General features: G+C 44.6%; 1 protein-coding gene across 2 annotated transcripts in view; it reads right to left on the bottom strand.

The window, feature by feature from the left end:
• The window catches only part of LOC310799433 (RNA-binding motif, single-stranded-interacting protein 2-like), a 47581-nt gene that overhangs the window by 7779 nt on the left and 25990 nt on the right, over nucleotides 1-13812 (bottom strand). Inside the window, exons 3-12 of one of the 2 annotated variants that reach the window (XM_083662015.1) lie at nucleotides 10606-10664; nucleotides 9844-9935; nucleotides 2975-3132; nucleotides 2747-2826; nucleotides 2494-2603; nucleotides 2214-2257; nucleotides 1968-2061; nucleotides 1752-1802; nucleotides 1509-1577; nucleotides 1038-1148 (exon numbers count right to left, since the gene is read on the bottom strand). In XM_083662015.1, the coding sequence (XP_083518141.1) occupies nucleotides 1038-1148; nucleotides 1509-1577; nucleotides 1752-1802; nucleotides 1968-2061; nucleotides 2214-2257; nucleotides 2494-2603; nucleotides 2747-2826; nucleotides 2975-3132; nucleotides 9844-9935; nucleotides 10606-10664 (868 nt within the window). The remainder of the gene's footprint in view (nucleotides 1-1037; nucleotides 1149-1508; nucleotides 1578-1751; nucleotides 1803-1967; nucleotides 2062-2213; nucleotides 2258-2493; nucleotides 2604-2746; nucleotides 2827-2974; nucleotides 3133-9843; nucleotides 9936-10605; nucleotides 10665-13812) is intronic. The other variant, XM_083662016.1, reaches the window with a different exon arrangement.

The raw sequence follows: 13812 nt of genomic DNA, 5'->3' as shown, positions 1-13812 counted from the left end.
GCAACCTATGCAACCTGTGCAACCTATGCAACCTATGCAACCTGTGCAACCTATGCAACCTATGCAGTGTTGTAGCCAAGTCACTATATCACGAGTCCAAGTTGAGTCACCAAAGAAGAGACTTCCCCATTACCTGAGTATGATTCCGGAGTTACTGAACATGAGCGTGAATCCACATGTAGGTGGAACACACGTGGCTGTCCTTGCACAAAATGTAATAATGCCACGGTTTTAATATAGCGATCAATATCTAATGCCAAATTATTAGGGCCTGTTAGAAAAAACTAACAAAAAAGGTCTTTATCAATTAACAAGTCTGAGTCCTCGTCTCCAACTTCCGAGTCCGAATGCCTGAATGCTCGAGTCCAAGTCCAAGTCATCAGTGCTCAAGGACAAGTCGAGTCTGAGTCCTGGACTCGACTACTACATAGGGCTGGGTATTGGCAAGGACCTCACGATACGATACGTATCACGATACATGGGTCACGATACGATTGTATCACGATACATTGCGATACAATACATATTGCGATATATTGCAGTACTCTACATAATTTACTGACAATTTAAAAATAGAGCTGAAAATACAACACGCTGTGTACCACCCAGGTAGTGTAATAATATGTACATCACTTTATATTGACAACTTAGTGGACAAATTGAGTCAAAACTGCTGAGTGTTGAGTGTGTTACTGAACGCACTGAAATAAAAAGTATGCTTATTGTGTCACTGAACAGACAGCTGTGCAAAATATCGATATGGCGATATATCACGATATTTTTCTGAGATATCGATACAGTATTGCGGGAAAAGAATATCACGATATATTGCCGTATCGATATTATTGCACAGCCCTAGTACTACAACACTGAACCTATGTGACTTGTGTGTGTGTGTGTGTGTGTGTGTGTGTACGTGTGTGTGTGTGTGTGTGTGTGTGTGTGTGTGTGTGTGTGTGTGTGTGTGTGTGTGTGTGTGTGTGTGTGTGTGTGTGTGCGTGCGTGCGTGCATGCGTGCGTGCGTGTGTGGTACTGACTGTGCCCGTGCTGCCCAGTGACAGGTGGCTGAGCTGCTGGGCAAGAGGTCCCATCATGGACGTGGGCTGGATGGACATGGCATGATCCATTGTTGGGGCCAGGACTGTGCCCTGTTGGTGCATAAACACACACACACACACACACACACACACACACACACACACACACACACACACGAACGCACGCATGCACAAATGACAGAATCAGAATCACTTTAATCACAAATTCAAATGTAAGCCAAATGCACATGAATGTGTCTTGTCACACTGGTATAAATATTCTCAAAAGTATAGTCAAAGTAAACTTCATATGCAGTGGATGGAAACAGTCCAACACGACACTGTAGACCAGGGGTCAGCACGTATGTTTGGCCTCGGGTCAACCCTTTTCTTCTAAGCCACTAGATGGCGGTCCAGAACATAATCAAAGGCTAATTTAAGAAATTGGTTGATAAAAAAAATTATACATACATGTGTGGGAGATGCAGCGGATGGATAACAATAAGACGCCTGTTGCTGACCCCTGCCGTAGACAGTGAACTATACCAGGGACCATGTTGGAAATAAGTGTTCACACTTTTAACATGTCATCCCTTGGATTTTGTTGTCTTCTATATCCATAAATCAAATCAAATCAATCACAAGAGGGGAATGAAATGAACAGAGGATGAGAAGCATCAGAAGAGAAGTATCAGAAGAGAGGGAGCTACTTACAGCTGGCTGCATGAGGTATGACTGATGGTGCATCCAGGACGGGCTGTGTACCTGGAGAGACAGACCACATGGCATTCAGTCGAAGATTTGATTTGATCTGCTGAATTCATATTCGCCCTCACAGTATCATGTAAGTCTGCAGACATGGGGAAACCTGGCCCAGCTTAGGCCTGTTCTGATTGTCTGCTAACTTGAGGACTCAACAATTTTGCCCACCTGGTAGGATGAGACAGGGGAATGCATGTAGGGTGAGAGGGAAGTCTGGGCGATCATTCGATTTGGAGCCAGACTGTAGGGTGAGGAGTAGAAACTGCAGAAGACACGCAACAAAAAGTCAAGACAATAATGGTCTCTGTCCCTTCTATGCCCACCAGAGGGCAGCGCTTCACCACTGTTTGAGTACTATGCTCATTTTGCAGGAGGGTTGGGACTGTTTTCTGTCAGTCGATGCATACCACTCACCCATTCTGTAAGGCTGTGGGGTCATACGCAAGCGTCATTCCTCCCTGGGAAAACAATACACAGGATTCAGAACCAGTGAGGTCATGCAATCACCGGTGGAGTCTGTACTAACGCAGCTGGCTAGCCTCGACCGAGACTGAACAAATACAAAATCGTGACGTTTTCTTCTTTTAGCGCATTCTTCTCACTATTAGTTTAGTTTTCCCGCAAACTCAAGACACGTACGCTTGGAAAACAGCAAATGCAGTTTAAGATTCGAGAGTTTTGTCGGCCATCTTACCGTGTCGCCGTCTCTGGCCCAAGGCCTGCCGTTCTGGAGGTACTTCCCCTGGTTCTGCCGCTTCTTCTGACCTCCGTCTGCAAACTTACATAATAAGGGCTCTGTGGGCACTATGAAAGCAACAGATCAAATAAGAGAGTGAATTCCACGGTCACAGAGGAGATGAAAAAACCTTGAGCTCTGGCACCAACAAAAACAAGATCAGACTCCCGCTAATTAAAAACAAACAAAACAAACAGAAACGTGTACGCACCAGGCACTCCGGGTGGAGTCTTGATGAATTTGCCATTGAAATGCTGAATAATGGCCTCGCACTTTTCCGTGGACTCCATTCTGAAATGCAATCAACATCAACTTTACTCCCATGTGTGGAATGCGGTTTACATTTCAAGATTTGAATCTTGCAGGAACGCTCCTCAAACTAGTTGTCAGCTATGGCACAAACATTGCGTTCATCAAGGCGTGCTGTGATGTGTCTGACCTGGCAAAGCCCACGCCGCGGCTGGTCCCGTTGGCATCGCGGAGGATGCGCGTGGAGATCACCTGGCCGAAGGACTTCAGCATGCTCTCCAGCTCCTGCTCATCCATGGACACTGGCAGGTTGGAGATGTAGAGGTTGGTGGGGTCCTGCTCCTGTTGCTGTGCAGGCAGTGGACATGAAAGTCAGTTCACACATTCAAGCATGGATGAAGAGCCGTGGGACTCACTGTTTTGGAAGATTGTCGCCAAACATAATTTCTCATTGTACAGTTTGCCAACAATAAGACTTTACTTGAGGTAGAGATAGGATATGGGTATAGCGGGTGCTGATACTAAACTAATTCACATTGGATATCGGATTGCCATTTGGTTACACTCACCCCCCTAAACTCACTCCACACCCATCCGGGCATCCGGGTCACGGCACCAATGTAACCTGCGTTGTGTTAACAGCACTGGCAGGAACCCATGTTAAGGGCTTGCCCAGGAGTGGAGCGGGATTCGATCGCACTTCCGAAGCGCACGTCACTATGCACGCTAACCACTATGCCAAGAGCAGAGCTGCTTAACAGGCCTTTATACTGGGGAGTGCGTTTAAACAACCTAATCGCTACCACTCGGGACTCGCAATTCATAATCAGAATCAGCAGCTTTATTGGCCAGGTATTTAGACATACAAGGAATTTGACTCCAGTTTACGTTGCTTTCGATATTACTTACACAGAAAAAAGATATATGTATACAAGCTCAAACAAACAAGGTCAGTGAGTTGACAGAGGTACATTTAAACAAATTAACTGCTATTTACAATAATACGTGTGATGTAAAGTAAGTGTCTGTTATAAATATGTATATAATTAATAAAATAATAATTGTATATCTATGTACAGTATATGTATGTGCTAAACGCACAAACTGATTTCACCAAGTAACAGTTGTTCCTGGACCAACATTTCTTCCTAGTATGAGATAACCCCACCGCGAACTCATTTGATTGGTCGGCGCAATTGCTTCTTCCTGAAAATGTGTGGCAAGTAAAAAAAGATGTGTTTAAGATCAGGGTTAGGGTTTTCTTATCTAACCACGACCATAACCAAACCCTAACCAAATTGTTGTACTTGCCTAAACCTAATGTTTTATAAAAATGTGCATCCCCTCAACCGGGATTCGAACCCCAGCCCTCAGATTGGAAGGCGCGCATCTTATCCATTAAGCCATAGGCCACCCTGTACTGCACTTTTTTTCCACACCCTAACCCTAATCTGAACCAAAGACATTGTGTAGAAATGTAAATCAATGAGGGGAAATAGAGTTGCAAAGCACATCAAAGAGGATTGTGAAGAGGATTCCGATCAGTGAGTTTGAAAGTGAAACCTTGTGTGACTGCGCAGAAACAGACAGGAAGCCAGGCATGAAGTGAAGAGTTCACACAGCAACAGGAGCCTGGCAACCGGGAGAACAGAGGCTGCAGCCAAGAGGGGAAGGAAAACAGAGAGGGGGGGACGAGGAGACAGCACAGCACAGCAGAGGGAGGAGGGGGGGACGAGGAGACAGCACAGCACAGCAGAGGGAGGAGGGGGGGACGAGGAGACAGCACAGCACAGCAGAGGGAGGAATGGAGGCGGTGGGAACGGAGAAGGCGTAACGCGCGTGGATCTGGTGCAGGAGGAGGGTTAGGACAGGATAGGAAGTAGTGGGAGTCTTGGGAAATAATAGAGGAGGAGGATCACAGAGAAGAATTTGGGGGAAAAGGCTCTTCAAACAAAGCTCTTCTTTCATCGGAAAGTTTGTCTAACCAGGCACGGTGGAAAGTGTCCAGCAAAAGTGAAAGAAATCGACCAGTGATTCCTTTGAACCAGAGTCGTCCCGATGCCGGTGTCGAACAGGACACAAGCAGTCGGATCATCGGATGTAGGGTCATATGATTTCCACAATGCAGAAAACGTGGACGGAATCACGGAAATTTGATAGTAAAAGTGGAATCAAAAACATGTAAAACATGGAATATTGCAGACTTTTTCCATAATTTGGCTATGGAAATCTACTACATCTCTGAAATGCTTCTACACTATGAACCATCCAGATCCCTGAGATCTTCAGGCACTGGTCTACTAATTGTCCCGAGGACCAAATCAAAACATGGTTCTCCCACTATGCCTCTCATAACTGGAACAAACTCCCTGAACACATTAGATCTGCACCTACTCTGCCTATTTTTAAATCCAAGCTAAAGACCTTTATGTTTACTCTTGCCTTTAACTGCTACTAAACTACTGCCTCTCTCCAGCCCGGCAGAATAAACCTGTATTCGGCCTGTAATTTAAAAAAAAAAAATTCCTGTACATTTCCAACAAATGGACTATACATGTAATAATAATACTGAAGAATGCCTTGTAACTTATTTAAAACAGAAATAATGTTTCATGTTTGTTAATTTGAGTATATATTCTAACTAAAACTGTCGGCTGTGTTTTTTATATATGCATTGCTTTGCTGCTTGTTTTTTCGATTATTTTTTTGTAAAGCACCTTGAATTGCCTTTGTGTATGAAAGGTGCTATATAAATAAATTTGACTTGACTTGGAATTGATAAAAAAAAATCAAAAGTAGACCTAATTATTGCAGTAACCTACATGATTTAATAACTGTAAAATAAACAGAGAGAAATAATGATGTTTTGATTGGGGTGTTTTGAGAGGGGGGGTCAGTCTTGCGTGTGTCACCTCACAACCTGGTTTTCATTTTGAGGAACATGTCGAAGAGGCTGCTGAGACGGCCCCAGTCATCACAAAACAATAAACATTTGACCCCTACATTAAAAAAACAAAAACAAAAAAAACAAAAAAAAAAACACAGAATTCAACTCTAACCCCTAACCCCTTAAAATTAAAGTGGAAAAAATAGAATTTGGGGAAGAGTAAAAAATAATTTAGATTTTGTTTTAATTGATTTGATGTGGCCCTATGGATGTGACATACTAGACCTCCTGTACATGACTGCCATCCCCTCTAAACAAAGATCCACCTGGCCAGGAGATCAGCTCTTTTCTGACAAAGCATTCTGGGTGAGGAAACACTTCCCCATTATGTAATGCAGTGGCACACTGAGAGAGGTCATAGGTCAGATAATGGCGCTCAAGGCGCTATGATAAAAGAACAAACAAAAAATCCCTCCCTCCATTCTGGCTTTTATTTACCTGGGCTAATACAAACGGCCCTACTCCACATCCAGCGCAACATTCAACATGTGTGGATATGCAAATAGTTGCTGGACCCAACCCAAGCACACATGAATGGAAGCTCTGCTGACCCCTCCCTCCTTATCAGTCACACACTCAACCCAGGAGTCACGCTCAGCGCCGTGTGTGTAGCAGGCCCCAGGTGAGCCAGTCTGTCCAGGTGTGTCTGTGTGTGTGTGTGTGTGTGTGTGTGTGTGTGTGTGTGTCTGTGTGTGTGTGTGTGTGTGTGTGTGTGTGTGTGTGTGTGTGTGTGTGTGTGTTTGTGTGTGTGTGTGTGTCTGTGTGTGCGTTTGACGTCTTTGCCTACATGTGCGTCAAGCAGTGCACGTGAGCCTGCTCTCTGAGTCTGAACAGGGAGGTGCTGGGAAGTGAGGAGGGCTCTATTTTTAACCCTGCCATTGTTCCCCTGCCCCTGAACACACAGCTCCTCTGGGCTTGTTGTGGTGCAGCCTGGAGCCTGTTGTGGTCCGTGTTGTGCTGCAGCCTGGAGCCTGTTGTGGTCCGTGTTGTGGTGCAGCCTGGAGCCTGTTGTGGTCCGTGTTGTGGTGCAGCCTGGAGGCTGTTGTGGTCCGTGTTGTGGTGCAGCCTGGAGCCTGTTGTGGTCCGTGTTGTGGTGCAGCCTGGAGCCTGTTGTGGTCCGTGTTGTGGTGCAGCCTGGAGGCTGTTACGGCCCGTGTTGTGGTGCACCCTGGAGCCTGTTATGGCCCGTTTGGGACCTGAGCTTCCACCGAGGACAGTGCAGCAGGTGTGGCCCGTTCTCACAGAGAACAAACACTCAAAACCAGCTGTGGTGAAGCATGATATCATTCGAGAAGAACACTGTCACATTTGAGATCAACCACTGATTTCAGACTGATGATCATGTTCAATTGCATGGTTGGTTCTGACCTGAAGTAACCCAGTGACTCAGAAACAACTGTGTATGCTTGGGGGTTTATACAGTGGCTATCAACACCTCTGACTGAGCACATGCTGTCTGGATGAGTCACGTTTTGGTGTTGCGTTGCACTCGTAGGGTGTCGGGATACACAGGGCTGGGTGGCAGGCAGCACTGAGGATACACAGGGCTGGGTGGCAGGCAGCACTGAGGATACACAGGGCTGGGTGGCAGGCAGCACTGAGGATACACAGGGCTGGGTGGCAGCAGCACTGTACGCAGGAGGTGCCGCAGGATACACAGGGCTGGGTGGCAGGCAGCACTGTACGCAGCAGGATACACAGGGCTGGGTGGCAGGCAGCACTGTACGCAGGAGGTGCAGTGAACTTGGACCCTGGGTTGAGTTGCACTGGACTGGTGAAGGTCAGCTGGTACAGTGGATCTGTTACAGTTCTCCAGGCTTGGGCTGAGGGACACCCAGTGGTGTTGCATTGCAGTGGGTCTGTTTGGGTGCAGAACAGAGGGAGGGGGCAGGGACACTGGGGGTGGAGTGCATTAAGTGCTGGTGTCAGCCCCAGGCCTAGGCCCAGACGATGGACAATGCCAGTCCATTGTGCCTGTCCCATTGACGGTGGGTGTAGTGGCACCCTCCCCTGGGTTCCATCAATGGGGAGCCTGAGAGCCACAGAGGGATCAGCTTAATGGGCCGACAAGAGTGGCTTTGACTGCAGACACTCGGACAAAGAGCTGGGTACAAGCGCCACAACAGCAGCAGGTTAGCAACATACACAAGAACAGAGAACAGCACGGGAGGCTGCCTGCTGGAGAGGATGAGGAGGAAGTAGACGAGCACAGAGAACAGAGCAGGAGGCTGCCTGCTGGAGAGGATGAGGAGGAAGTAGACGAGCACAGAAAACAGCACAGGAGGCTGCCTGCTGGAGAAGATGAGGAGGAAGTAGACGAGCACAGAGAACAGAGCAGGAGGCTGCCTGCTGGAGAGGATGAGGAGGAAGTAGACGAGCACAGAGAACAGAGCAGGAGGCTGCCTGCTGGAGAGGATGAGGAGGAAGTGGAAGAAAAAATGTGTAACTGGAGTAAAGGGAAGGTGGTAAAGGATAAATGGGGCAGAGGGAATTGTTTCACAGAAACAGTCAGTTTCTGTGAAAAGGAATATTCAGACTAGAGTTTATCCTGCACAATTGCAGGTCATTAGAACAGCCGCTAGTGAAGACATCCTCTATCCCAACTAATCCTCTATCACAGAGGTTTTCAAAGTGGGAGGTGGGCGGGCCTCTCCAGGGGGCTCCAAACCGTTTCAGGGGAGGCTCAGTGAATTGTAAGGGGGAAAATATCACATTTAGTTTAGTCTAAATGTGTGTGATTTAGTTAAAGAGATAGTTCAGAGATACGGTAGTTTGGTTTACTGAATTACCTTCAGATCAGACAGTCCCCAAGCTTTGTCTGGGGGGGAGACCCACAGTCTCAGACTTTGAAAACCCCTGCTTTATAACAACTAAGGCCAAGGCCACTTTGGCCTAATAGAGAAATGAAGTGCTACAGTGTGTGATGTAGAGAAGATGGCTCAGACATGTCCAGTAACACACAATAACATAAGTGCGACCCGGGTTATTTTTATTAGATGCTGCAATTTACAGATGTCCCCTAAACGCCTCATATGCAGGGCAGGCTACTGAGTGCGTATTTATTTATTTGCGGCGTCAGATGTAGTTTCAAATGAGCAAATCAAAACTTTCTTTTAAAAAGCACATTGGCCAGTTTAAAACAGGGCACGCCACACTGGGTAGTTAATTTTAGAAGGGGCATTACAGGCACACTCCAGGGCATCCACAGCACTGGCCTTTAAGCCTGGGTCTATTTCCTGCCCTGTGCCAGCAAGCCCATAGCCAAGGAACACTAAGCACCCCCCCCCTCCCCCCCCATAAAGCAGGGTTTGTCTTGCACTGCTGCCAATCAGGCCAGGGAATATCACAGTTTACCTTGAACATGCTACAGAATGTGAGCGTGTGTGTCTGTCTGTGTACAGTGAGCAGCAATAGCTAAATAGGCTTGGACGGTATCTATTTTCTCATACCTCCCTGAGATTAGACCCTGGTATATGGTCTACGACGGTATCAGCTTCAGAAGATGTTCCCAAATGTCCTCAATGGAGAATGATAATTAAACAAACACCATTATGCCTGTAACATGTTCCATTTAAAGTGGTCTGAAACATTATAGTGTTGATGTAACACGTATATATGCATGCCTATTCATAAGGTAAAAAAAAGTAGCCTATAAATGATGAGTAAAAATAAATGAATAGAAATAATTGAAGCTAAGCCCAGCACAGGCAAGGACACTTGACCTTGACTATTTTGGCTGAACAAAAAAGAGAACGGTTTTGACGGTATTGAAAATCATACCGTCGGGATTTCTAAAAACTGCAGTATATCCTAATACCTTAATACCGACCAAGCCTAGTAGCAAATGACTGGAAATTGGAAAATGTCATTCAATTGGAAATGTCAGGGAAAGACTTGTTAGACTGGGTCATACGGCGAGTCTGAGGTGAACTGGACAGGTTACATTTATAATCCTGATAACTGACAATCAGAAGAACAGAAGCGATTGAAACTTGAATGATCCCCGTTGGGAGACTGGGTAATAAAAGAGGAGGTAATAACGAATGGGCTTAATAAGGCCCATGACTGCGCTGTATTGTATTCTAGTGTTGAGAAGGAGTGGGTTAACTCACTTTGGCCATCTGAGCCTGGACCCCACTGGACTTCAGCGCTGTAACGGCTTTCTGCGCTGCTGCCGGACTGTCAAAGTCCACAAAGCCATAACCTACAATACATGTGAAGAGACAAATATTAAAACGATTGTCCATAAATTTTAATCAGAAATCATGTCAACTTTCTATCATATATATATATATATATATATATATATATACAGTATATATATATATATATATATATACAGTATATATATATATATATATATATATATATATATACATATATATATATATACAGTATATACATATACACACACACACACACACACACACACACACACACATAAACTAGGGATGCGCAATAACGGCAAGCATACAGTATTGATATCGCATTTATAGTAATTTTTTAAAATATTGGTATCGGTCCGATAAAATAACAATATACAATAATAATACAATAATAACAAAATAGAAAATAAATAAAAAAACATTACTTTTACAAATTCTAAGTGTTTACATGTGTTTCTCAGAATGTACAACATTTGATTTTCATAGAAACTTTCTAGCTCGGCCTAGCGCACTCGCATTTGAGCCATTGTGCGCCGCGCGGACCCGCATCCGCCTTATTCTAGCAATGGGATCATAATCGAGTCGACATGGGTATTGGTAAATATCGGTTATCGGCCAAGGCCATAATAGCTAGGTTGGTTATCGTATCGGCCACAATGTTCATATCGCTGCATCCCTAAAAAAAAAGCAACCCATGCAACAACACACCTTTGCACTTGTTGGTGGTTTTATCCAAGATGGCCTTGGTAGAAACAATCTTGCCATACCTACAAGGATAAACAAGGCAAAAAGAGACAGACCTCAGTGACAGACGAGGTGATTACAGGGCACACAGGGAGGAATCTGCTCCTACCACATACATAGCACTCCTACCACCACATAGCACTCCTACCAAAACACTTCCTCGGGCTGCAGGTGGAAACATGAACATGTAGGCCTACTCCTCACAATCACTTGGGTCTTTTCCATGTGATCTGTAGTATCACAGAAAGCCTTGTCTGCCTCCACCCTGCTGTCATTGTCTCCTCGTGGAGATTGTTGTACAGTAACGCTTGTTTGCTGGCTCTGTTTTCAACAGACAGGACGAGACGCTGCCCCCGGGCCAAAAACAATTTGTTCCAGGCTTGTCTTTAACACACACACACACGCACACACACACACACACACACACACACACACACAGACGCACGCACACAGACACACACACACACACACACACACACGCGTGCACGCACACGCACACACACACACACACGCACACATACACACACACACGCACGCACACACACGCACACACACACACAGATGCACACACAAACACTTCTCTTCTAAATACAGCTCTTCTCTGGGGTATTTTTGTCTCAACATCTCGGTTCACTTCAGGAAATGAAGCTGCGATGTGTTGTCACGGGTAAAGTCTAACGAGCAAATCAAAAAAGAAATCACTTCGCACAGACGCTCAATCTATTTCATCGTCATGCAAAAGAAGCCGATACACTGTGTGAAATGGAAACTAGTGTCCTCGTATAAACTAGTCTTTCAGTCTGATCATCAATGGAGAAACGGGACAAAGGCCAGTCAATAGCACTATACACAGAGTCACTTAATGATTGGATGCAATATAGTAAAACATTTAGTGGTATGAAAATCCCTTCAAATCCATGAAAGTTAAGTGTGCGGAAAGTGTTCTATAAGAAGTGAAGCGTAGTGGAATGCAGACAGTGTTATAAGACAGTGCATCAGCAGCACTACAGTATAATAGACCTGGCCTTGTCTGCTGAGTGCAGTGTAGTCGGTGAGGGAGGCTGGTGTTTGGGCGACATGGCGTCTGGGGGAGGAGTGTACACTGTAACCTGATCCTCCTCTTCTCTTCTCTTCCCTTCCCTTCCCACCCCATCCGCCCCTCTCCTCTCTTTTTCCACCCGAACATCTCAGCTCATTGTGCACCACTGGGTCCTACAGTCCTCCCTTGTTCCATTGGAGATTTGCCCAGATAGCCCCAGATTTGACTAGATGGCCATGGTAAAGTCCTGTTCCACTGACGCTTGGGCTGGGCGATATGGACCAAAAATCATATCTGGGTATTTTTTTAGCCTGAATAGTGATACACAATATATATATATATTGTATTTTCTATTAAGTGTGTATAATATAGTTGTAAGTCAAAGCCATTATGTAGCTAGGACCAAATCAAATATCACAAGATTTTTCTTTTTAACCAAATACCTTGATATCGAGACTGCAACAATATTGGTGCTTTCCAAAAATATTTACACAATGAGATTTTTGATAATCATCAGTAATGTGGATATAATGACTACGGTACTTGGGTAAAGGCAAATAATAATAAGAACAGCAAGAGTAAGTTTAAGTTTCCTTTAAAACCAGGAAAAGACAACACTTTATGTCATATCGCGGTATTACGCTATCCGAAATCGAAGAAGATATCTAGTCTCTAGGAGATATTGATATCGATATTATATCGATATCATGATATCGATATAATACCGATAATGCCCAGTCCTAACTGACACCAAGGCCCTAATTGGTTTCACCATAAAACGCTAAGCACATAAAGAATAGCACATTTACTCTCAGGTTCATATACGCTCAGTGCAGTTTCTGTGTATGAATCAGAAGCAAACGAGCTTAATATCACCACAGCAGCTCCCGCAATGAGCAAGAAATGCAAGGAGACAGTACCGTAAATTCCGCACTATAAGCCGCACCGGAGTATAAGCCGCACCTGCAAAGTTGACTGTTTTTTACATATATAAGCCGCACCGGACTATAAGCCGCGGGTGTTTTAATGGTATTTTTTTTTTTTTTTTTTTTGTGTTTTAATGTTTAATTACCATATGTAAGGGTTCATGCACAGAGGGGATTGTCGGGAAAGAGATGGCTGTTTGAGGAAGCTCCCATTTATTAACATTTCAACAAAACAACATAACACAACACCACCTGTGTTGTGTTATGTTATGTTATGTTATGTTATGTTGTTAAAAGAGGGCAAGAGAGGAAATTAAAACAGAAGTGGATTTATAGTTAGAAAGAGTGCTAAAAAAGAGAGATTTTTTTTTTTTTTTTTTTTTTTTAAATCCATAGATAAGCCGCACCGTTATATAAGCCGCAGGGGCCAAAAAAGGCCAAAAAACGGGAAAAAAGCCGCGGCTTATAGTCCGGAATTTACGGTAATCATATTTGACAGTTTCACATTGATTTCTCGTGATTCAACGTATTCACTGTTGCCAAGGAAATAAAAGAGGAATCTTTGATGTTGATCGTTGTGGATTAGGTTGACCATAAAGAGGATATTATGTGGAAGCATTTCACATGATGAATAGAGCAAGTTTGTGAAATGATGGTGAGAAAAATAAATGAAACTCAATGAAACATGATGGTAAAGTAGCTTAGTTGTAACGTCTAACAGCTCTTGAGGATGAGCTGACATAAACTGCAGTAAACATTCTCATATCAAGTTGTTTTTCTATATCCCTAACTTGGCATGGAGAAATGAGTATGCATCTTTTCTGTGCATGGTTTCCAACACGAGGCCCCAGATGTATGAAATATTCAGTAGCTGTGACATCGCTGTTTCCCACAATAGTTTAGAGTGCAGCTCAGCTGTTTGTTGGATCGGCACATTGGATGTTGATGAAACAGATTACCAGGGGGAGATAAGCAAGCAGCCACCGACTGCCAACTAGACAGATCAGAGGCAGAGCCACCGCCGCAGCCGATCTGCTCCAATTCAGACTGACCGCTCTCTGTATACAGGGGGAGGGAGAGAACGCTCTCTGTATATGTGGGGAGATAGAGAACGGTTTCTGCAGAAAATGGCAAACTTTTTGGCACTTCGATCTGCATTCATATGACAACAACGAATGTGTTTACATGGAGACGAGTATCCCGGAT

Source organism: Poromitra crassiceps (genome assembly GCF_964638095.1).
Source record: "Poromitra crassiceps genome assembly, chromosome: 27".
NCBI lineage: Eukaryota > Metazoa > Chordata > Actinopteri > Beryciformes > Melamphaidae > Poromitra > Poromitra crassiceps.
The sequence above is the reverse complement of the archived record's forward strand: the minus strand, read 5'-3'. Positions and strand labels throughout refer to the sequence as shown.